The following is a 24,735-nucleotide window of genomic DNA, read 5'->3' on the forward strand; positions in this document are numbered from 1 at the left end:
CTTCGTGAAACAGTTTCATTCTCTCTGCCCTAAAATCTGTTGAACAACCATTTAAATGAAACCTCACAACATTTGTAAACCAAGAGCGCCACCTACTGAGCTCTAAAATTAAGGACACTGTTTCATGAAGCTTCATCAGCCCATCATTAGCTGTTACTACTTCATATTACAACTTTAGGCTTAAGTTTTTTTATTGAAAGATTCTACTTTGATGTCACTGTTTCAAACAATAGTAGCTTGAAAACTAGTAAAATATAAAGGCATAACGTAAATGAAAAGAATCTGTCTGATCCAAAGTTTGTGATGGTAGTAAATTCACTCATCTAATTTGTATAATTATGATGATGTCACCAGGCAACGGCCATGGCTCATTACATTACTTTGACAGATGTTTATCCGATCCACTGGAGATACTCTTCCTCATCTCTCAAGCAGCGATGAATGCCGGGCATCATTGTTTCTTTCATTTCTTTGTCCACAGCCCTTCAACCTCCTCCACAGATTTGACCATGCCGTGAGTTACCAGACACGCTGGCAGCATAGTATGTTGCTTGAGGACTTGCTGACAATACGCGGTGCTTCTTCCACTGGCTGTACGATCTTCATTACAGTCTGAATATTACTTTTCAGAATCCGAGTCAGTCAAACTCTCTTGCTCTCTGGTTGTGCTCCTACAACATAACTGTTGCCACGCCCAGTGGTCTCCTCGATTGGAGGGTAGTTATCTATTTACTCCTAAACTTTGACAGAAACGCCCACAAATGTTGCTAAGATTGAAGTTACACCATCTGCTTGTGTAAAGTCGGAACTTGCAGACTTGCTTGTTTACATGGCGCAATAATGCCCCTGGCGATTTTGCAGCAATGGTGCTTGAAGGGTTAATAAGTGAAGTAATCAAATACAGTAGAAATCCATGCTTTACTATTGGTCTTCTTAAAAGTTCGATGTCAGATCCCTGTAGAGCACTTTCCCAAGCCTGCTGGAACATATTGAATAAAATACAGACGGCGCGTCGCTTTGGCATTCCTCCCACACCAGCATCAAGCAGAAATCACCACAAGATGAAGCAACCGTGGCCCAGTGCAGCATGCGTGCATGAATATCTAATATGAGCTCACTACTTTAAAGGGCCCATTAAGGGCTGTAACGGTGCCATCTTGGCTCGCTGGGATGACAAAATCAATAAGAGACGACCCTGTGGACAGTCGTCATTCTGAGCGCTGACATGCTCGCAGGACCCCTGCCAAAACCCCGCTACAGTCAGGCAGTTTACAACTGATGACCGCACACACACAGCAGACGCCGCAGACTCTGACTCACCTCTCGGACTGTTCTAGTTCACTTGATATATTCAAGTGAAAGGTGCCGTCACTCAGACAGACACAAAACTACGAAACCTGTTTTCCTCCCTGAACATGGCTGGATGCTGATTGTGTAGACATCTGAACACCCCCGCAGCAACGTGTCAGTCAAACACAGAGAGAGAGAGAGAGAGAGAGAAGACTAAATATTTTAAAAGTCTGATCACTGCAATATGCCGCAGTAAATTCAAGTGATGACAGCAGCAATTAGAAGGTGGTTATTTATGCTAGCGAGGCACTTAAATGACAAAAAGCACTTATGTTTCAATGTTTTATTGCGTATCTTATTTTAAAGCCTTTACATTTTGTGATATAATTGGGCAATTTCTCATGTTGGGGGCACTCTCTGCACGCCACCAAAGAGGAGACTTAAATGGTAACTTTTTTGATGAAAGAAAAAAGTGTGGTATTGCCTCTCTTAAAACACTCAAATAACTAACTTGACATGCCACATGCCTCTAGCTCTATGTAGCGGGGACTGGCAAGGGACACCTCCAACTACATTAAAGAAGTATTTGGAAATATTAAAAACACAGAGCATTTTTAAAACCTCTTTCTTCTGTCGATGGGCAGTCCAGTTGCCTTCAGCCAAGACAGCAACGTCTCCAACCATCCCTTTCTCTGCCACTGTCCGCAACATTTTCACACTTGCTTGTTGGAGCATATACAAGTGTCAATAAAACCCACAGGTCACAGTCACGCTGACACCTTGTTTGTTAGTAGTAAGCACTTCTGTTTCCCGTCACGTCCATTCCTGTTGACCACATATTATGTGCTCTCTGAAAAGCAATTTGAAGGGAGAACAATGGCTTTACTCGGCAGATGAAAAGCGTGGGTGAGAAAAGGGAGACGTGAGAGAGGGCAACATTAGGGGAGATAAAAGCATGAGACGTAACGAAGAAATTCGAAAAACAGAAGACGAAAGAGCAACTATTGGTCGCTAGGCGCCTGACTGTTGCCATGGCAACGTGAGGCCCCATGCTGTGCGCCTGCTGACATCACACCTGTTGAACCGAGTGCACCAAAGTGTGTTTGTGTGTATTGTGAGTGGTGTGTGTTTCAATTAAACGGCATCAGGTGCAGTTGCACGGGGAAAGGCAAAGGGACAGTTGAGTGTGTGTGGGTGTGTGCGTACAGTCAGGCTTCAGGCTGCTGTCATTTAATATCAGCGCTGATATCACAGCTGCCACAAAAGCAGCCCAGCAACACACAAACGCACACAGTGATTGTTGAACTGGAGAGCCGCAACTGAGGTTGCAGACCCCCGGACTGGTATCACTGGTGCTGAGAGCATTCCTCGTCAGATCGGCTCATCAGAGTTCACGGTGAACGTGGATGCCACACTTGATGCCGATCCACTCTGACACTTCACACCAGATCAGCAGATCTGTGGCATAATGAAGCTTGACTGGGATTTAGACTGTTACACAACTGTGTATGTCACTGTTGCAGCTGTAAGCGTGTGTGTTAGATGAATACTTTATGCCCTATCTCATGGCTGGCGTCTTTCAACACACTTTCCCTTCGTGACACACATGTGGGGCACAATTTGAATTTTTCTGTCTTGTATTTCACTGTCAGAAAATAACCGAATATGATAACAATATGTGCAGATAAAATCTGAGAGAACTTATCAGAGACCAAAGTTAGATGTCCAGTTGAATTTAAAAAAATGTCTATACTGTGTTAACGCTTGAACTCATCATTACTGTGTATATGTTTTTATGTACTATATCATTGTGTGAATGGCAGGCTCGCATCTAGGCACATTTGCCTGCTGCCTCCGTCAATCACAAAGTGGCGGGGGTCATGTGTCAGCGCTGTTCATACAATCATTAAAACATGCAGTATTCATATATATATATATATATATATATATATATATATATGGGACTTTAACAAGTTAATTATGATTAATTTAATTACAACAAAAACATATTATATTATTTATTTGGCATGTATTTTAATATTTGAATTGTTAATTTTATTTAACAGTTTGCTCTCCAGAAAGCAGGGAGCCTTTGTAAGTGCAGGAGTTCCTGGTCCACTGATCACACTGATGCACAAGACCCGTGGCAGCTAGGATGATAACAACAACAACAAACATGGAGGAATCCCTGAACAAAAGCAAACAAAACCATCTGTTTGCTTTTGTTCAGGGAGGGTTTTCACTACACAATGGCCAGGGTTTCCACTACTCTGAGTGTATTTGAAATTCTTATAAAATTGAAATTCTTATGCAAATATTTTCAAGACATTAAAAGAGCTTTAGTTTAAATAAGGTGATATAAAAACTTGAATAAAATTGAGATTAATTAAGCACCAATTTTCTAATTAATTTGATTATTTTTTAAATTGAATCCCACCCAAATATATATATATAGAGAGAGAGAGTATATCCAGGGCATCCACCACTGATTTATTATTATTTTTATCAAATCACTGTAATAAATCACCAGTTTGTTCAAACAAAATTTGTATCTACCAACATCTTTAGGGTTTTCTCATTCATTCCTTTCTAAGGTGGCTCTTCTTCACATATCTCATGAGGGTCTAATTGGAATGCCATAGCACTACCGCCATCTGCCGTTTGTTTGTGCTCATTGCACTGGTAATATCTTGAGCGTTCAGCTTCCTAGAGATGTTTTTCTACTTTTATGCGTTTGTGTCGTACAAAATCTGTTTCCCAGAGAACCGATGGGATTCACACACATTTTAGAGTGACAGAAATGGTAGTATCCTACTTATTTATCTATACCTACTGTAAATATACATTATATACTTATTGTACACGCTTAAATGTAGTTTGTTGTTGTTGTAGACAGTGTAGACATAAATCCATTTTTTCCAGGACATAGTACAAAAATACAAAATAAAATAAAATAATTAAAAAATATATGAATTTCCGAATCGATTTTCGCTCCCGAGAAACCCTCTTCACTTTTCACCATCTTTCACCTGCTCATGACAGTAGTAGCCTCTTAAAAGATCAATGCTTCCCCCTCTTGGTCTTTTTGCGTAATGACTGTTTTGACTCTGAAGCATGGCTGTAAGACACTGGTCATAAAACGATGTTATTTAAATCCTAAACCTAAACCTAAAATAGATCCTGACTATACACATCCGAAATTACTTCCATATAAAAAGGTACTTGAGTATTTGCCATATATTTATGATATATAACACGTATAACTCATCATATGCATCTACATATATTCATTGTTCAGGCCCTTTGCACAGCTCTTGTCCCATTAAGAGCAGTGATGAGCCGAGAGACCTGCAACAACTTTTGAAGATGAAAAGATGCCAGAAAAAAATGTGCTCAGAGATGATATTTAAATTCAACCTCAATAAATACTTTCACTTCAAGGTCCCAAAAAATGGCAAGCCAAAGCAAAAAAGTTGGTTGGCTGAGCGAGACGGAGCACCTCCGGAGCCACTGAGGTCGTGTCAAACCTCTCAGATCAGGGGATGATAGATGAAATTTAGCTGGAGGCTCAGAAGCAGTCCAGCTTTAAATGTCACCATGAAGCAACATGAAGCTTTCAAGCGTGTCGTTGCAGTAGTTTTCTTTAATAACATGAGACAGAGTGTTTCTCTACCTCCTTGTTTCCGCTTGATAAAGATGGTCTTACTCTTCGATATCAAACAAAACCATGATCTTTGAACACACACCAATATTAACATACAATTCCACTTTTAAAACATCCAGTCTGCTTTTCCATCTTTCTCTTTTTAAATCAACATGTCAGCTATATTTCTTTGAATAGGATATTAGTGTTTAAATACATCAGAATTCCTGATTTTTTAAAAACATGTTGGAAATTACATTCTATTTGTTGAGCATTTCTGTATTTCTCTATTCTTTGTTAATTGTCTGTGTATGCTGCATGACTATATTTATAGTCATATATAAATCATATATAACTGTATGATTTACAGCACAGGTATGTTCACACTTAACTCTTGAATATTAAAATTAGGATTTTATATATAGTTATATTATATAGTTTCTTTTAAATTGTCGGAAGATTTTACGATGATGTGTTGTTCAGTAATTATCCTCAGGGAACTCATTGTTATTATACTACATGCAGTTTAATTTCAATAGTGAAGATATATAGATTTCACTTCAAGTTGCTGTTTCTGTCTTCTTCAAAAATAAAAGAAAATTATTCCTTCATGAACCTTTGTGCAGTTACAATAAGCTGTCTTTTATAACCACCAGTAAAATATTAAATTCTTCAGCTCACTTAAGTGAAAATAAATATGGATTTTATTTAGCTGTTTTTGGTTAACAATTGTTTTAACACTACAATAGGTTTATGAAGACAAATTTGACTTTACTCATTAAAAAAAAAACAACTTTGTCGCATGGTCTGCTGACAGCGTGAGGTAAAAAAAAAAATGGCCGATGGCCAGTAATGAGACGTTTCTGCGCCTGTGGAGGTGGAACTGTCACTGCTGTGAGAACCTGAAGCTTCAGCATCAGTCCTGTTAGTGGAGGATTCGTAGCCCCATCTCACTCATACACACACACACACAGTTTAAAATGATGATATCTCCTGCAGGGACAGTCAGGATGGACAGGAAAGGTCTCCATAGGAAACTCCAATCATTAAAGAAAGACCAGAGAAGGCACTCATTGTTTCCTCAACCACACTATGATCATCCACAACGTAATTTGGTTCCACTTCCCCAACAAAGCAAACTGTTGAAGCTAGTCGAATGATTAGCTTCATATGTAAAAAAAATGATATATAATTTCCAGCATCAAGAATTCCAGAGATGTCCTGTTTTTTTTCGCAGTTTCAACCAAAATATGACTCAGTCAGCATTCAGTGTTGGTTCTTATTTTGGTCTGCTACCATGAGGATGAAGAGGAGGAGGAAGCGCGACGCATACCTGAGTCATCACCTGCCAACAGGTGCGAACTGAAAGCGCTCAAAATAAGAAGAGCTTGGATCTCTGGAACTGGAATGGGTGTAGTACACTTAACTCACCACTAGATGCCGGTATGTTACATTTTAAGAACGTTGCTCAGGCCTCTTAAACTAGATCCTGCTTGTACGTCCTTGTAAAAGCGACTGAACCGAAAGCAGCGACTTTATATTCTAGTTATTTGATATTCTAGTTAAGAGGTCGACGACACAATGACCTCTGCCTTGCAGGAACCTGTGAATGACGTTCAAAGTCGGCCATAATAAATCTTGGTGTGTATAAAAAACGTTTTACAGGGGTGTAAAGTGGCACGTTTTGACCCCAGAGCAGCCATTTGACCTGTTGACCAACCAGATTAAACATTGAAATCTTGAGTGACATCCAGCTGTGTCACAGGCAAACAAAAAAACTCATCACTGGTTGGAAATTACTGAAGCCCCAGTTGTGCAGAATGAGAAGACAACATGATGTTTATAGAGCCAAGCTTTGAAGAGGTAAAATGCTGCCCCTGACTTTTAACGTCCAATGCCAGAGATGCCAGAAGAGCCAGGATTACACATGAAATGAAAAGCTTTGGGTTCTGATTAAATGGAACACTAACATAAAAATGAATCACCTGACACAAAGCTGCTCTTCATGAGTGTATGATGGTGTAATAACTACATTGTGATTGTGGTCCAGGACTGACTTTTGTTAGTGTGATACTCACTGCGACACTTGGCACAGCGACCCTTGTCGTATTCCAGCAGGTCCAAGTTTCGGCTCCGATCACTGAGCGATCGACGCTGGCCGCTCTCCCTCAGCCGAGCTGCTTCTTCTTTGGCGTACACCCCGAGCTCCTGGGTGTAGCGCCCATACATCTGGAACCGTCACAGTGGAACAGTTAGCTTCCAAAGGAAGAAGCTTATAACAGCTGCGCCCGTACATAGCATCAGTTTGTCGATTCAATGACTACATGTTTAACAGATGTGTCTGCTAAATGACGGATAATCAAAAGAAGCAATACACAGCATATCAAGGAAATTGAGAGTTGGACAGACAGCACTAGCGGAGTCTGCATGTCTGACCATGTGACACGGGCCAAACTTGCCAAATGTCATATGTCACAGCACCCCCTGTCTTCCAAGGCTGGAGGCAGTGATGGGCTTAAGAGGTTTCATGAAACAGTGTCCTCATTTTCAGTGGCCACCAGATGGAAGTCTGTGTTCTTCAATGTTTGAATTTGAACCATTTCAACAAAACAAAAATATTTTACCCGACAGCGCCACCTTGTTTTCCTGAAGCCTCATTACTACAAGTGTTAGTCTGTGAAATTAGGAATATTTATTTTTAGACATACATTTGAATACTTAATTTATTAAGTATTAATTCATTCAGTATATACATATATATTCCCCACTGTGGGACTAATAAAGGCCATCTAATCTAATATCACTTTTGTATTATAAAATTGCAAACACATTTAGAACTATTAGGTTAATTGTGATTTATTTTATATTTCAGTGAATGTTTCCATCAGATCAAATTTATACTGTTTCCAAAACCTTTCAAAGGAAGATTGGTGCTGAATAATGATTTGAAAATGAATCCAAGTTATGATTCCAATGGGAAGCATGAATGACAGAAGCAAAGAAAGAAGGTGTTAAATTATTGCTGATAAAGTGTGTTTGTATTCAGATGAATGATGACCAGGATGAACTGTGGGTTACAAGCGCCTGCACACAACTCTGAAGGTCAGAGGTCAAAGTGAAAACACTCACTCACACACGCCAGTTACATTCACCACAATACCAGAACCGACAGACAAAAGACGTCAAGTCAGCAGGACCAGAGACAGGAAGCTAAGTGAGAGACCCAGACAGCTAACCGTACAGACAGATGCACGCACAGACACAAACACAACAGTACAAATGGAAAAGGCTTATGAAAGCTTATCAAGACGGGCAGCAGGACAGGGCAGACCATCAGCTGATGAAGCAACAGAAAGTGTATGTTCTAAAGTCAGTTGTGCTCCTCAGCAGCTTCAGAGTTTAGCAGAATCATCAGATACAGATCGATTAACATTCAGTGAAGACAAAAAAAATGACTTTGAAATGTTGCATTTTTTAATCACAGGAACATACTCACTGGAAACAAAATATTCTTTTAATTTTCTGCACAATGCAATTTGCAGTTCAAATGACTCCTAGCTGTATCATAGTTTTTTTCCTCTTCCAGTTTATTTTTTGATTCCTAGAATTATCACAACAATGAATTTCAATGAGAGTAAGTATGTGAAGTGTTGAGTGCAACACATGTCGAAGACACACTGGGTAACACCGTGTTTCCTTGTATACCAGCCCTGATGGAAGTGAGCGTAGAAAGGTGTACACAAACACACTGGTGACACTTGTTCACATTACACCTCAACCTTGGTGATTTCTTTATCTAACACTGTTTACACAAAAACAAGAGATTTTTTTTTTTAGCCAATGTGCTAGTGATGGGGAGATGACGTGTCATGAAACAGTATTGCTGGGTTGATGTAACAGTGACCTAATATTCAGAAGCCACACTACACATCTTGGTTTAGAAATTAGGTTTCTTTGAATTAGTTGTCCAAATCCAAACATTTCACAGCAGAAAGTGCCATCTGGTGGCCTCTGAAAATCAGGACACCGTTTCATGGATGTGCTATAAACTCAACTTGACGCAGGTAAATTCTTAACCTATGTTTTTTCTGTTGAAAACAACAGGTTGTGAATAATGGCCACATGATGACACCAGGCAGAATTTGTAGTTGTAGTAACTACACCTGGCCGGTCAGTGGTAGTGTATTTGTAGAGAAGTCAGGGGGAAAACAAACAGGACCCCGCGCATGCGGCACAAAAGCCAACGCTCTATGTACCATATTATTATTAACACTGATGTAGGGCACACATGGACGGACAAGGACAAGGTGGGAGGAAATCGGAGTATCTGAAGAAAACCCATGCAGGCACAGAGAGACCATGCAAACTCCACCCAGTAAGGTCCAGAGCTGGATTCGAACCCTGAACCTGTCATGCAAACCATTGCTCCACTACGCCACCAACAGCACAGTTTTATTGTTTATTTCATGAGCATTAGGATGCCTTGCATTCAGGATCATTGGATCGTAGTTCCAGTGGAGCATTCAGGTGGGGCTGGCGCCCATCACCATGGAAGTGAACACTGAGATCAAAACAAAGGCCCTAGATGACTTCAGGACATAGATAGACAGATAGGTACTTCAAATACAACTGCTGCTTTATGAACAATAGCAAAACAGAGTTCAAACAATCCCTCTCAAAATGTTCAACATTAACTACTGCACAATCCATCATTTTAAAATCCACAATGAAAGACGTTGTGGAAACAAGCTCCACTCAGAAAGGACCAGGATACTCCCAAACGCATTGATGCTGGACTCCAGAGACCCTCCAGCTCCAGCACCAACCACTGCTCCACCATGCTGCTTACTACTCTGAAGTAGGCACACTGTTCATTCATGACTGTGTGTGCAGAAAAAGAAAGAAAGAACAAATGCACATCAAAAGTCAGACCAGAAACAAAGAAAAGACAACTGTCGGGAATAAAAAGGACACATTGGACGAAGGATTTGTAACCGAGCTTCCACCCAAGATGCCATTCTATAGGCATGCATGGCCACAGTCATTACCACCGAGCCCAAGTTTTAATTAAGCAAAAGCACTTCAAACACCACAATTGCTCTCAAGCCCCAAAAACAAGAGGGCAGAAATAGACCTACTCAGATGCACCCCCATGAAACGAGCATCTGACTAGAGGAAGTAAACAAACAGACCTATCTAGAACAAAGACATTAGTGGTGGAGAGTCTGTCATTATGTGGAGCGAGACCCAAAAAAGGGAGCTTAGCTAAGCATGTTGGTGAGTGCTAACTGATCCCAGATGACGGGGGAAGCCCGAGACTCATCGTCCCGCCTACAGTGTGGACTAATTCCACAAGGGAATGGTGGCTGCAGGGAGTCAGAAGATTCATTCGGCGACTGTCATTTGACAATTCCAGCGTAAATAATTTACAATGAAGATGGTTCAAAGTCTAACAAGGATGTTATCAACAAGTGTCAGACAGAAGGAAAACAATATATGGATCAGGAGTCAGGTGACCTCATTTCATCACAAGTCAAGTGAGATAGCAAGAGAGATAGCTGCTACATTCCTATCGCTGGCTGCAACCGGTTTAAGGAGTTATCCACGACCTAACCTCAGGAAATTCCCACCACTGTCTGACATCTTTGTGTGTGTGCATGTGTGTCGCATCACAACAAAAATCACGGAACAAAAAAAATCAACCACTCACACAAACACAGACTACTGGCTTTGGTCCAGGCAGTTCACCCCAAATGACCAGATGCTTTTGTGTCCAGGAAGCCACAACTCAATTCAGCTAATGAGTTCTTTGACGTAGTATGTGCATGAGTGCCTGTGCGTGTACATGAAGGATATGAATAAGACCAAACAAGGAACTCCCTCAAGTGTCAAATGAAGCTTTCCATGTGTCAACACCGTGAAATTTGAATATTTATACAATACGAACGTAAGACAAACACCAGGGATTAAACCTATAAAAACATCTTCCCAATGCTTCACTGTCCTGCATAGTTCCAGCATCAGAAGGACACTTTCGAGAAACATTTTAGGGCAAGCCCAAAGGACTGTGTGGGCGAGAGGTGGCAGAGCTAAGATGGAGAGAGTAAGAAACAGAGGAAAGAATAGTGAGACTCCATCAAAAAGCTCAATTGCAGTGGTTTCAAACAGTTCCTGAGGCCTCTGAAATCTTTGTCTTGATCAAAGTGCGATGTATTTTTGCATTTGAATAAACACTATTTGCACTTGAGTGCTTTGAAAGTAACTGCAAAGGTTGGATTTGACTTTTTCACATGAAAATTATTATTGTATATGACTTAACACTGCTTCATTACATTCTACATTTTAATTGGTTTTAGGTTTATTATTTACATAGCAAATTGCTAAAATTACAATATCAAGGAAAAATATTGTTATATATTGACTTATAACACAGGATTCTGTAATTTATAAGCAAAGTTTTAACTTTTTTTTTACTAAAAAAAAAAGCATATGTAAATCTAAGGAACCATGGTGCAACAATCAGACTATATTTATGGAGAGATCAAAGAAAGAAATCAGAGCTAAGAAGACAATTGTCTCAACAGTGAAAAGATGTACAGTAAATAAAAGTTTCTCAATTCTCCACGGGGGGCACACCAGGAGGTGAGTGGTGAAGTTTTAAGGGCTCATGCCAAGCTGCCATGCCAACCCTGTGGGCCTCTCTCACAGTGACCCGGTGCTGGACAAATACACGGAAGACAAGAAGGATGGATGGATGGCAGGGCAATAAGAGGCCGGAGGGGCTGCTGGAGGTGTTGAGAAAAGCTGTGAGGTGATGATGGACAGAGCGCACAGAGAGGTAGAAGATGCAAGAAAAGGAGACGCAGTTTAAATGCGAGCGGAGGGGGCGTCGGGAAGTTTGGCACGACGTACACAATCCATGCCGGGGTGTGAGCTGAATTTAGATTCTGACTGTGGATTGGTTCAGGCCTGAGGGAGCGAGTGGAGACGAAAAGAATGCAGCTGCTCAAAACAACAATACTCCACTTTCCTCTCCTTTTACAATTTCTCCTTCCTCCTTCCCTCACTCTCCCTCCTGTAATCAGTTCCAGCGGTAGACTTGCAGCTGCACATTGGTATTAGTGGCACGTTGTGGCCAGCAACACGAGGAAACACTGACTCTGCACAGAGCTGATGTTCACCTGTTGACCGTGTGCGAGTTTGCCTGTGCGCGCAGCAGCAGGTGCATGCCGCTGCAGCCTCATTATGGAGACCCATATTTACATGGTCACTCCAAGCTGCGCTGGCGAACCACACTATTGCTCTTTCCAAATACTTCCCTTCCTTCACCGTTTTCCTGTGAAGTTCTTATTTAAGCGCTCCAGACAAATTCCCTTTGGGCCACAACAATAGTCCATTGTTGGACCTTTTGAGAAGCCTAACAGAAAAAAAACTGACTGTGTTAGATCATATATATAGCTGTGAATAGATGGATTAATTCATGTGAGGACCATCACTTAAGTGACATGAACAAGGTATAATAGCACTATTGGTGAATGGCTCATTGCTTTAGGGTGCAAAGGTGCTTCAATTGATGAAAGTAACAAAAGAGGCAAAAAAAAAAAGACATCCTGTGATACGTGTGGGGGTAAGAAAATTAGAAGGTGAGACACTAGGGGTGAAATGACCCTGGAATTTTGCAAAACAAAAAAAAGACAAACATTATTTTTACATTTTACCTTCATTTTTTATTAACAATTAAACCTATTTTCACCATTATCGCTGACACCCCCGCTGCCAAGCACGACATGGCTCCCTGAAGTTGATTTACTTCTGGGCAGGCTTTTAGCTAGGAGGGCGTCTGGGCGTCTGCAAAACATGAAAAAATGGACGCCCGGTCCTCAACCGTAGCTTGGCCGCCAGGTTACGCTGGTGTATGGCAGCATCTGGCGGCAAAGCTACAGTCGAAAATCTGTTTTTTTCATGTTTTGCAGACACCCAAAGCTAAAAGCCTGCCTCTGGGTCTGCCGGAGACTCAGCGCTGTTTCGGTATCATCATGAAGACTCATGAGTCTCTGATCACCTGTTTCCTTTCTTTAGAGTTTAACACAGTCTCTCCTATCGTAGTTCATAGTTGAGTCAGATCTTGGTTTTTGAGCTGTATACCTGTCATTCTCCATTGTACTGGAGCCCTGAAGCACAGAGCCGTGTGTCTATAGTAGCAATGAATGTCTGGAAGCCCACGACTTGAAACACATGAACGTAAAGAATCTGTGAATTAAAATTGATTTTCCATGCAATTTCTTTATTCACGAAGCCTGATTTTACAGACATTTTAAGCAAAATGATCAATTGTCTGTCCAAACTGATTGTTCACATTAAAGGTGAATCAGGAGTATTATTACCGTGTTAATTAAAAACAGCGACTTTGTGAACTTTGAACTTCAATTTATGAACATTTTGCCCAAAACTCACATCATTATTATCAAGGAATCATCTGCCATGTGAGTTTGGAGACATTCTATTGCTGTTTTAGGTTGCAATTTGTTCCGTGGTTCACAAAAAAATCTACTGTCTTTTTAGCTCCTTGTAACAGACAATTGATGGCAAAACAAAGATTGGGAGATTAGGAGAATGGTGAATGGTGAAGATGAATGAAATGCTGTCATTGACAGTGGAATATGACACATAAATTGGTTCATCAGCTGAAGTCAAGGAAGACTAGGTCAAGTGAGGGTGAGCATGTGTGTCGATTAGAGAGTCCGATAAAAGGGCCATATATTTCTACATTGTAATCTAGAACAGGTAACTGAGAAAAGATGCTTCACTGTGAGTTTCACTGATGAGACTGAAAATAACACGAGGCTGGCAACAATGGAGCCTCAGAGAGACGGCCGATGAGACAGAAGGGAGAACGGCATCAGTGGACAATAACTCCTTGTGTGTTTTTTTTTTTTCGTTTTTCTTTTTTGTCCCTTGCACGTGCTTGGTTAGGACGTGGGAAGCAGCCGCAATGGCACGGCCCTGCACTGGCCCTGACTCATACGCACAGACACACACCGACAAAAACACAGTCCAGCTTGAGGACAGCCCGTCCAGCAGGTTGAGCATTGACAGCCAACTGTGAGAAGCAGCTGTGACAATAAGATAGTGACGGAGGATTCCAGTGCTGAGGACAGCGAGAGCTGCACTGAGCTCAACGTGTAATCCAACGAGTGCGAGGTTAACCTCAATTAAAGAATGAGAACAATAGATGATGCAACAAGCGTGCGAACACTCAGGAGGTGGTGGAGGGGAGAGGACAACCAAACACTGCCAAAAGAGCTGCAAGACAGGGGGGTCGATGAGAGCTGGAATATGAGAGTCATAACAAAAATAGAACTCCCCTGAGTGTGAGAAAGTTTGATACAGACCAGGTGAGAGGATAAACACTTGGAAAAGAGAACATCCAGTGGTAAAATTCCATCTATCTCCAGTAGTGAAGTTCCATTTTCACCACTGGAGATATGAGTGCCAGTCTGCATTGTTTGAAGGGGCACAGCAAAGATCAAAAGGGCAACATTGATGAGGTGTTTTATCGGTCAATGTACATTTCCTCCCACAGTGAAGTTGTTCTCGCATTGGTGTGAGTCACTTTTTTGCTGTTGCTATAGAACATAGAGTGGCAGTAAAACTGAAAAATACATGTACACAACATGTACTGTATACAGACACATCACATTATGGTGCAAATTATACTTTTCTCTGACTGTCCCAAAATATTCATCGTAAACGATTATCATCATAATTTCAAGTCATCATCTATTAGACAGACTTCCCTATCAGAACACCATATTTTTCTATAAAAAAAATCAATTGCATAGCACAAAATACTTTAAAAACATTTTACAGTTACTACAGCAATTGGGCTCTTGTTGTTAGGTCACACCATTTAGGTCATAGTAAGTGAGCACAAAAGCTGTGTAATACAAAAACATCATCGTCCAATTACATTTTAACATGGGAAGTTTCAAGTTTTCTGAAAACTTCGGCTTGAATTCCTTTACAGGATTTCGGAACCGTTTCCCACATCAGCACTTTGGATGTGTGAACCTCCCATCCTCATGAACGTTATTCAAACCTGACTCAAAGATTTTCATGGTAAATTGAAGATGTCTGTGAAAAGTCATGCTGTTCTCAAAACAGACACAAATTATCCCTGATAATCTCTTTTTGCAAGGATTTTCACAGACATTTTGTAGATTTATTAGCAGATGAGACATGAGTAGAAAAGCACATCAACGTACAAACAAGCTTATCAGCCATTACAATGTTTTCCACTGTTGTATGATGCAGATTTTGGGTGAAGCCCACAGGAACACGAGCAAAACAAATGCTGAGAGCAAGTGAGAGAGCGAGAAATGGAGATTAATTTTATTGGGGTATGATAGATTAACTTCTTCAGCTTCATCACGTGAAATGAGATTAGCCCAGTAAAGTTTACTCACACTTGGGGAACAAAGCAAGCATTTAGCCGACAAGTTTAGATGAAAGTGCGCGAGAAGATAAGAGGAATGGTGAGTCAGCAAATCTATTACGGCGTGTGTGAGTTCTATTATTTACCCACAGAAGAAGAGTCTGTCTTAATCTGTTTTTCATAACCTTGTTACAGTACAGGTATTGATCGGGCATCGATAAGGCTCAGCAGTGTGGGTGTTATTAAAGCAGCGTCATCACATCACCAGGCTTTCAGTCTCACCAACAATCACTCAGCGTCCGACAAGGTCCCTGACTAAATCCACTTACAGTAGGGCAGCGGTTACGTCAGCCCACTTGTGAAAAGACTATGGGATATTAAAGTGATGGGAAAATAGCATAACGCGCTTCACAAATTAATTGTATCACAATCTATTGTCCAGTCTCATGTAATAATGACCACTAACATATTTCAAGAATAAAACTATACTCCGACCCGACATGAAAGAATAAACAAAGTTTCACATAAGACAACAAAGAACCAGGTTACTGCTCAAAACATATAAGCCGATGAATCAAACAAGAGTTTCATAACAACTAAATTGTCATATATTAGCACATGTAACATATATCAGCACCACGGCTGAAAAAATATGGTTCACTGCACATGGTTTCCCGCATACCACTGACACACAAACATCAATCCAGATTGACCGATGAATTGCAAATACAGCAATTAACAAATAACGTATTAATAAATATTGATAAATAGGAATTACACACCGTTGTAGAGATCACCCAAGGTCAGGAAATAACTGTTGCAAATGTTGGCTAAATTCATGCCCACAACAAACGTCCAACCAGGAAGAGTCAGTTCCAACACTTATACAAAACTGCCTCAAGAAAGAACACATTAAGAAAATGATGTAATGTTCAACAGAAAAAAAATATCTGACTACATGGCTGTCTACATTGATGCAAAAGTAGCTTTTCTGTTACACAACAATTGTAGAAGTGAACTGTCCAGAATCATGACAGGTCATCTCAATCGAAATGTGAGACCACAGACGATGCACACCCCAAGTCATTGATCAACAGTGTTCTAGATTTGCTCGGTAAGCTTGGTAGCAGGTCAAAGCTGAAGGAAATGGGGGTGCAGCGCTGTCAGCCGAACGATTTCCCACACGGTGAGCAACATACGTTTTATTTTATTTATCCTAAACAGAATGGGAAATGAAGTCACTGGTAGAGGTACCACTCAATGCTTTCACCCTACAAAAGAGACTTGTGTGAAATATTAACCTGTATGGAATAAAAAAAGGGTCTTATCCACTTACACGTACAGCTGCTATAAATAACTGCCACGTTAACTAGTGCTATAAAACAACATCACGGACTGACATGGCTCAGAACAAGGGTGGTTGCCTAGTGGTGATCTAGTCAGCCTTAAGTTCTCCTCCAACCTGCATTTGGCTGTGAAACTTCTGAGGGACGGACCTCAAACGGTATTGACCTCACTCTGATCACGACCCGGAAAGATCACAAAGCACCAACCTAACATGAGAGGTGTCTTTCACAACAGTGACGAAAGGTAGTATCGGCCATTTCCTCTTTTGTGAGCGGAGTTAAGAATGAATATGGCACTGTTGTGGACAAATGCATTCTTTTGAGCTATTAAGTATAGTTCAGTGGAGCACAGTAAAGCCAAAGAAAAAGAAAATCATTTACACAGAATTGAAACTGAGGGCAGATATGGTAGTGGAATATCACAGTTACCAGGTAATCTGGTATACCCTGCTGTCTCCTGCTGCTACCATCCCATGACGTTTCAGATGTCTCAAGAAATGAACCACAAAGATCCCTCTGAAGCAAATTGCTGGTGTCTCTTGGCGACTCTTAAGTTAAGACAGACCCGCACGTGGAGGATCATGATGATCATGTTATCCTGAAAGGCCAGCATTACTCAGCATCACTACTAACTGGTCTGCTATTGTTGGTGTGTTTCTTGGAGTCGTGGCGAATGTGATTTCAATTTTTTTTTTTTTTTTTTTAAGCCTCTTAAAGTGTCCAATGGTGCGTACATGTGTTCTTTGCTCAGACATGCACAGTACAGTAGTTGGTATCAAATATCGACTCTTAACATCGAATCTTGGGGTTGTCATCTTTATTGATTAATGTAATGAACTTCAGATAACCATGTTTACAACTTAACTTTCAGGCATCTACTGAAACATGTACTTTGATACTTGACACAATAGCAACCTTTATTAATCATTGAAAAGCTGCCTCGTAGCACAGCTGTTATATTTTGAGCCTCGTGCTGAAAAATGATATCCATAACAAAGAAGTAGTCTGTCAAGGCTCCTCTTTTCCACACTTCCAAAAATACTTTTTAAACGCTTCTAAACTGGGAGTATAGATTGATTGTTATTTGTTAAACCTCATGTGGCAGCAGTTTCAGACATCCTGACTCATATCAGGTTTCCAGAGCCTCAATACATCAGTGTCCTTTTACAATACGTTTCTGTGAACACTTTTGTTTTGACAAATGCAAAATAAAAAAAAAAAAAAAAACTATAAACTAGTTCCAGAAGTTAGCGACCGCAAACAATGACAAATTTTATTGGGAAAGAGGCCATCATTAAAATGTCATCTGAGTGATAAAATGAATTTTTATCACTTTGTACTTACTGTATGAGGTTACGTTTTCACCTATGTTGGTTTAAGGATTGGTTTTTAATGGCATAGAGGTGATATCAGAACTAGAAAAACAAGAGAATACTTGACTTGATAAAACTAGAAAACTTAAAATCTTAGTAATAAATCAACCATCATGTGACTGCGATCATAAAATATAGTAAATTGTTAAAGTCCATTTGACGACATGTTTACAGCTGTTACTGTCAGAGCTTCGAAAACTTGCCATTTGGTGGTTAAGTCAGCTATAACTTTTGAATCCCAACAGGCAACTTCACTTTTGTAGGAAGATTAATCTGATTGTATGCAGCGTTTTCATGTGAAATAAGCTGTGTGGCCGAAGTACAGACAGAAAAAAAACAGGGAAAAAAAGTGTGTGCCTCCTAAACAATCATTCCTTTAGGAAGAAAAAACAGGTAGCCCATCGTATTTTCAAGCAGGTATGAAACATAAAACTGAGAGATGTAATTGATGTAATCACACCCACACTGTTTATACTTATTCAGGATGTTTCACAAGAGAAAGTGGAAGTGCATAGTCAATAATTAATGATACATGACTTTAGCAACACAGTGTTATGCAAGTAGTGTAATATGCAACTGCACTTCAACACATAAAATATGAGGCAATAGTTCATTTTCTTTTTCTTCAGCAAGTCTACAAATAATCGCTTGATTTGCAATAGAAAAAGCAGATTAATAAAACTCATGAGCATGAGGGCATGCTCATCACTACCTGCTGACATTTCACCCTGTCACTGTTCCCTTTCCGTAAAAATTCAAAAGCCAGAAGGTAATATGAATGGAAGAAAAGTGGATAAATACATAATATAATCCCCTGTCATCCGCTCAGGATTGTGACTATAAGGATAAGCATGTACAGGTGTAGAGTATTTCGGTTCATTGTGTCAGTCTGAGGTTAATATTTTCAGGTTGTAGTGTGTGTGGTAACCAAATGCATGGCATTTTGTTCCTTAAAAGCATCTAAGGACCTTGAACCATAGCATTGTGTCACCATCGAGCCCATTGCATTGCACCATATCTCCCAGTCACCCTGCGGCACTTTCCAGGATCTTTTAAGGTCTGCATCTGGAAGTATCTCAATGATCCATCCAATGTGGGAGCAGATAATAAGCTCTTCTGGCTCCATTAACAGGCTTCTTCACTTTCTGCAGCACATGCAGACATTTTCCCCAGTTCTGGCAAGTTCCATTAATCCCATCATTTTCATGACATGGGATTAAAATTATATGCTCAAGATAAATTGACAAAAATACTCAGTTGAAATTAAGAACTTCCACTACTAACTATTTTAAACAACACATTATCATCTCGCGAGGCGTCAAACATCGAGTACCTGACGCACAAGGTTCTCAATTGAATGACACGTCCCACCTTCCGAGGGCAGCGTGTCCCGTAAAAAGAAGGATGGATGTTAGGGTAGTGTACGCCCTGAGTAGCCGCTCCTCACGTACAACAATGTATCACTTGGCATAGATAGTGCTGCATTTCAGTCACAGTGACTTCGGCACTATGGGGTGGAGACACAAAAGGTGCAACACATTCAAGTGGCATCCTTTCAGTAAGGAGTGATGACAGCTCCCTATCATCACCTCACTTACCCCGGTTGAAACAGATGCGTGAACGTGCAACATGGAAGGCTGACCGTGTCGTCAACAAAGGACGCCGACTTAAATGTGTTTTAAACATTAACAATCGGGCCAGCTCTTTTCATTTAACAAAACAAAACACAAACCAGGGTTTCTGCCTCATATATACAAGCATATAAACCAAGGCTTAAGTGAGAGCTGCCACGCTTTTCGAAAAATTGTCTCTTTTTAAAAAAGAAATCTCAAGTGACCAAACGTATTTAATTGAAGGGGAAACATCAAAACATCATAACACATAATGCATCACTGCGGTTGGGATGACAATGATGGTTTTTTGTTGTGTTTTACACAAAAAAAGGAACCTTAATAACTGAAGTCTGATGCTCGGAACTAAAGTTGTGCACCTGGCCGGGCATATAAAGAGACGGACCGCTTGAGGACGGCTGCAGGCTAGAAGGATGATTAAAGCTAGTGTTTGTTATTGTCAACAACTCAGTAAATGCCAAAACACACTCCTCTGCTTCAGTGTTTTTATTTGTATTTTTTGGGGGGTGGGGGGCCATGAGGTGTGGTGGGGGGCACCTCTGCCACAGTTTAAAAAAATCTTGGCGGAAACCCTGCATATTCACACAAACCTAAACATTTCTTACCATCAACTGTGTTTGAGAATGTCGGACTGAAATACTTGGAACAGACATAAATTATCACTGACATCACTGCAACAATAACTACTTAAAATCACAAAATCCAATTCAAACCTTTAAAGCAAGAAAAGCGCACGCAAGGACCTTAAATATTCATCCAAGGTGACCAGCCAAAAAAATCTGTAAATCAAACAATGTTTCTTTGAGCCACTCAACCAGCATGTACTGTGCAAAGTATTAACTGGTGTCCGGTGTGGCATCAGGTAACAAGCATTACTGGCACTGTTGTCCTCACACTGCCACAGTACAATTCGTCCCGTGTGAAACTGGGATGACAGCAGAGCCCATGAATGCCAAAATCTAAGTATCCCTTGAGCAAATATAATTCCTCCTTGTCAATCTTGCTTTGGGTGCAGATACACAGGAGGGATGAAGTGATCACATTCATTTCACATGATGACTGTCAGCTGGCGCTTGTATTAAACAATGTCAGTAGGGCTTCAAGACTTCGCTGAAAGGAGAATCGTCTCTTTTGGAAATTTGAATCACATTGTGAGTGTGTGCTCCAATAAACAGTTTCTTATAACATCACCTATTTGACTCATTTATGACACCAATACAGCGTTTTGATAGGCCGGAATCTCCCTGTCTGGCCTTGCACCCCTCCCTCTCTCAATCAGACATCAGTTTTCCATGTATACTCACGATTTACATGTATTTTTAAGTTCAATTTATTTATTCAGACTGCCGGAGCAGATGCCGCCGCGGAAACCACCTCAAAGTCGGAGCTTCTCCTGCCAGCACTGCTGCTACTTCCGTTTGCATTGCAGTCAGTGGAATGGAAATGGAACTCGAGATCCCTTTGGAAAAAAAGATCTCAAGAACAAAGAAAAAAATACAGTATGTACAACAGAATGCTAAGGAATAGACATAAAAGTGAGGGGAGAAGAGGAGAAGATGATCGCCACAAAGCTGCTGTAATCTTGTTATTCTATTACAATGATATTGATGTGTGTTTCTGTGCTTCTATATTTAAAAAAATGTATCACTTAATCATGTCATCAATCTCAATCATGTTTGTATGGGCATTGGAGCACAGTAAAAACAATAAAAATTGAATTGTTTGGAAAGCAAATCAGACATTGCATTCTCATGGGGATTCCCTTTCACTTGACTTGGCTTGACACTGTCTGAGTGAATCTGCTCTCTAGACATAAGCCCCGATGACATGCTGAAACTTTCTGGGCTGAATTTAGCTTCCAGGTATATTTGGTATTCGTGCCACAAGGCCAGGAGCCTTGAAGCTTTTCTCATCAGATGAAATAAATAGGTTGGGGACTTGTGCACTGAAGACATGGATAAATAGCTATTTTTCAGAATGTGTTAGGTGGGAAATAAGAGAGGTGCTGGATGTGTCTGGCCTGAAGTGGACACCCGGAGTTATAGATTTAACGTTGTCAAGCTCAGAAATAACTGGATATTGGTCGGGTTTCATCAAATACATAGCTGGTTAGTCTGCCGATCGGAAGGATGTTCACACCGATCACTATTTAATTTAGTTGCGTTCATCAATCCACTGGGTAGCGGTGGTCCCCAATCAGCCCCCTATTTAGCAAAGAACAGAATTGGACCACAAAGTCTTGAGGCCCTTTGGATCCTTCTGAGGTCAAATCAGGAAGTTCCAGTTCCAGTTCACTTCTTCATCATGATGAACTATCCATTATTGCACACAACAGCGTGAAATCCTAGGTCTGACTGGTTTATCACCGCAACATGACAAAGTCTTTACAGCCGTCGCCTCATATTGTAGCACGAGAGCCTTTCGCACCTCTACTGCATTTCATTTCCATTTAAGGGATAGAGCTGGACAAAAACCAGGTCAACCAACACAGATAAACAAGGTCACTACATGATGACACTTGGTCATTATTTCAACAAAATGACTGAAAAAAAGGCTAGGAAAAACAGACTCCACATTGAATGACTAAAGAGGCTGTAAGTTATTCGCCACCATTGTTTAAAGCAATGATGCACCATGCCCAGCCACTGTGCAGTCAGCAGCAGACATACTTTAAATGTATTGAGACCTGATGCAATTCATTGCTCATTTTGCTTCTGGGGTTCAGCATTTGATCTCTAGAATGTATTCCCAATCGAAATAACTGAGTGGAAAACTTCATTTGACACTCTTAATCCTGAATTTATAAACCAGTTAGAAATTATCTAGATTTGCATGTGTCTGTCATTTTACACATCTGCTGTCTTGGCTACTTCAGTCAGCTACTTAATGATGTCCACTCGGTCCTAGTGGCTCTTGATTCTTTTTGGGCAAGAGGCAGTGTACTCACCAGCACTTGAGCCGCATAAGGCTCCCCTACAATGGGACTTTGACCCCCCCCCAAATCGGATTTCACACTCCCAGCAAGGGGTAAATCCTGTCGTAGGGTCATAAGTCAGCACCGAGTGTTCGCACTCTACCTTTTACGGTAGACTACTAAGGAGAAAAATATACAAAGCATTCTATCATCTTCATGTCCATCCGTCCGTCCCCTACACCTCCTCAAACTCATATTTTCTGACACCCCCTTAGGTGGAAAAAAATCCTTGAGACAGCTTACCAACCTTGCGTTGTGTATATGTGTAAGTCAGTCAGCCCCAGGGCAGCAACACTGCTGGTGAATGCGGTATGAATAAAAAATGATTTCTCTAAACTCTGTGGGAATCGTGATAAAAAAACAAAACAAAACATACATCTTATTATTATTAGTAGTAGTAGTAGTAATAGTCGTAGTAGTAGTAGTAGCAGTGGAAGTAGTGTTGATAATGCAGTACATGTCCAAAAGCAACAGTGGAGGTGTCTTTTTTCATCTCATCCTAAGTGATTTCCAAGTTGGATGCTGCCAGAAATCCACTAAGGTATGCCACCCAGGTAACTAGATTTGAAACTGCATTTACTCTTTTTAAGCAATTTGCCAGTAGACTGCTAATGGGAAAGCATTTTGGTCAAGCGACCCCAAGTTGAGGGCCATCGATGAGGCGAGAAAAGCTTTTACAAGGCGCACTAAGACTTTGTATTCTTGCGCTTAAAGTAGCTAATTATCTCTGATACAGTTGATGGACAAAGCTGCACGATCTATACTATAATCCTCCAAAAGTTCAGATCACACAAGAACTATAAGTTCAGACAAAAGTCAGCCAAACTTTGTGCGTCAATAGGTCAAAGTGAGGATCCAGGTTCAGAGTGAAGAGGATCAACAAAATACTTGTGATGGTAATTAAGTGAAAGTCCTGACATGCTACAGTAAGACTTATTGACAGAAAAAAACAAAAACAAGAGTGAAGCTGGGCCTACTCCAGCACCAACCGGTTCACACACTGGGACCCAGAGGGGAGACCTTGCAAGTGTGGGAGAGTGTGTGTTTCATGCCAACACGCGTGTGTCCTCCCATGTGTGTGTTCAAGACTGATCATAAATCTTACAGCTCAGGGCAATGACAGGAAGTATGATATAAAAGCTGGAGTGCAGACAGAAAAGTTTAGATAGGATGTCTCAAAACAAGTTTGAGTAAGTCAAACTAAAACTGTGGGAAACAATTCACATCCACTGTAATCACAACAGTTTTGCTGATGACCTGATGATTAAAAAACTTGACAAGAGTGTACTTATTGATCATAGATGAGCAACACAGCAGTGGGTAGGGAGCTCTAATAGCTGAGCTGTTTAAGCATCAGGCCAAGTCTTGAACTTAATCTCTTCCTTTTCCTCCCCGCTGTCACGTTCTATTACACTATCCATCTATTGAGCGTGTTCTCATTTAGTCCCACACATGCGGAGACCAGGAGTGAGGAGAGGGAAAGAAGCTGGTGTCATGGTGTGATGGAGGGTGGCAGTGTGAAATCATCAGGCATTTCACTACCCAGCATTCTAGGATTTGTTTGCTGACCATGGCAAATTTACATGACCAAAAGGTGAAGCCATTGTCCATGCGAGAGCAACTGTGAACAGTTGCTGTTCACAGTATATTTGTATCAGTATATTTTTGTGCATTTGACATGCAGTGAGTTTGAACTGGTCGCACCAATAAAAATGCACTAACATTCACTAGAATGAACGGCGGTAGGAGTAAGGCTGCAGTCAGTAGCACTATTGAGATCAAGTCACAAAGACACTGTTGTTGTGTCCATGGTTCCCGATAATGTTGCGGCGTTCTGAAAGTCATATCTTATATCCGATATACACTCACACCACGCCTGCGGCCAAAGTAAAGAACACCATTGGGATATATAATCAGTAATGGGGCATAACTTTAACCCAGGGAAAACAGTCTTTCATTTGTGCAGCAAAACTGCATATTGAGATCAAAAGATCTCAAAAGACGTTTTTTTCTGAGGCAAATTCACAAGTTTTACCTCGGCTA

The 24,735-nt window shown here is 40.7% G+C and overlaps 1 protein-coding gene across 12 annotated transcripts in view; it reads right to left on the reverse strand.

Annotated features, from left to right (window-relative positions):
• The window catches only part of LOC128763568 (chloride channel protein 2-like), a 144,415-nt gene that overhangs the window by 75,261 nt on the left and 44,419 nt on the right, over window positions 1-24,735 (reverse strand). For all 12 annotated transcript variants that reach the window (XR_008415662.1, XM_053872494.1, XM_053872499.1 and 9 more), the window contains exon 2: window positions 7,012-7,162. Coding sequence is in view for 11 of the 12 variants with exons in the window: in XM_053872494.1 (XP_053728469.1) it covers window positions 7,012-7,162 (151 nt within the window). In the remaining variant the exon portion in view is untranslated. The remainder of the gene's footprint in view (window positions 1-7,011; window positions 7,163-24,735) is intronic.

This window comes from Synchiropus splendidus, chromosome 8 (genome assembly GCF_027744825.2).
Source record: "Synchiropus splendidus isolate RoL2022-P1 chromosome 8, RoL_Sspl_1.0, whole genome shotgun sequence".
Classification (NCBI taxonomy): Eukaryota; Metazoa; Chordata; class Actinopteri; order Syngnathiformes; family Callionymidae; genus Synchiropus; species Synchiropus splendidus.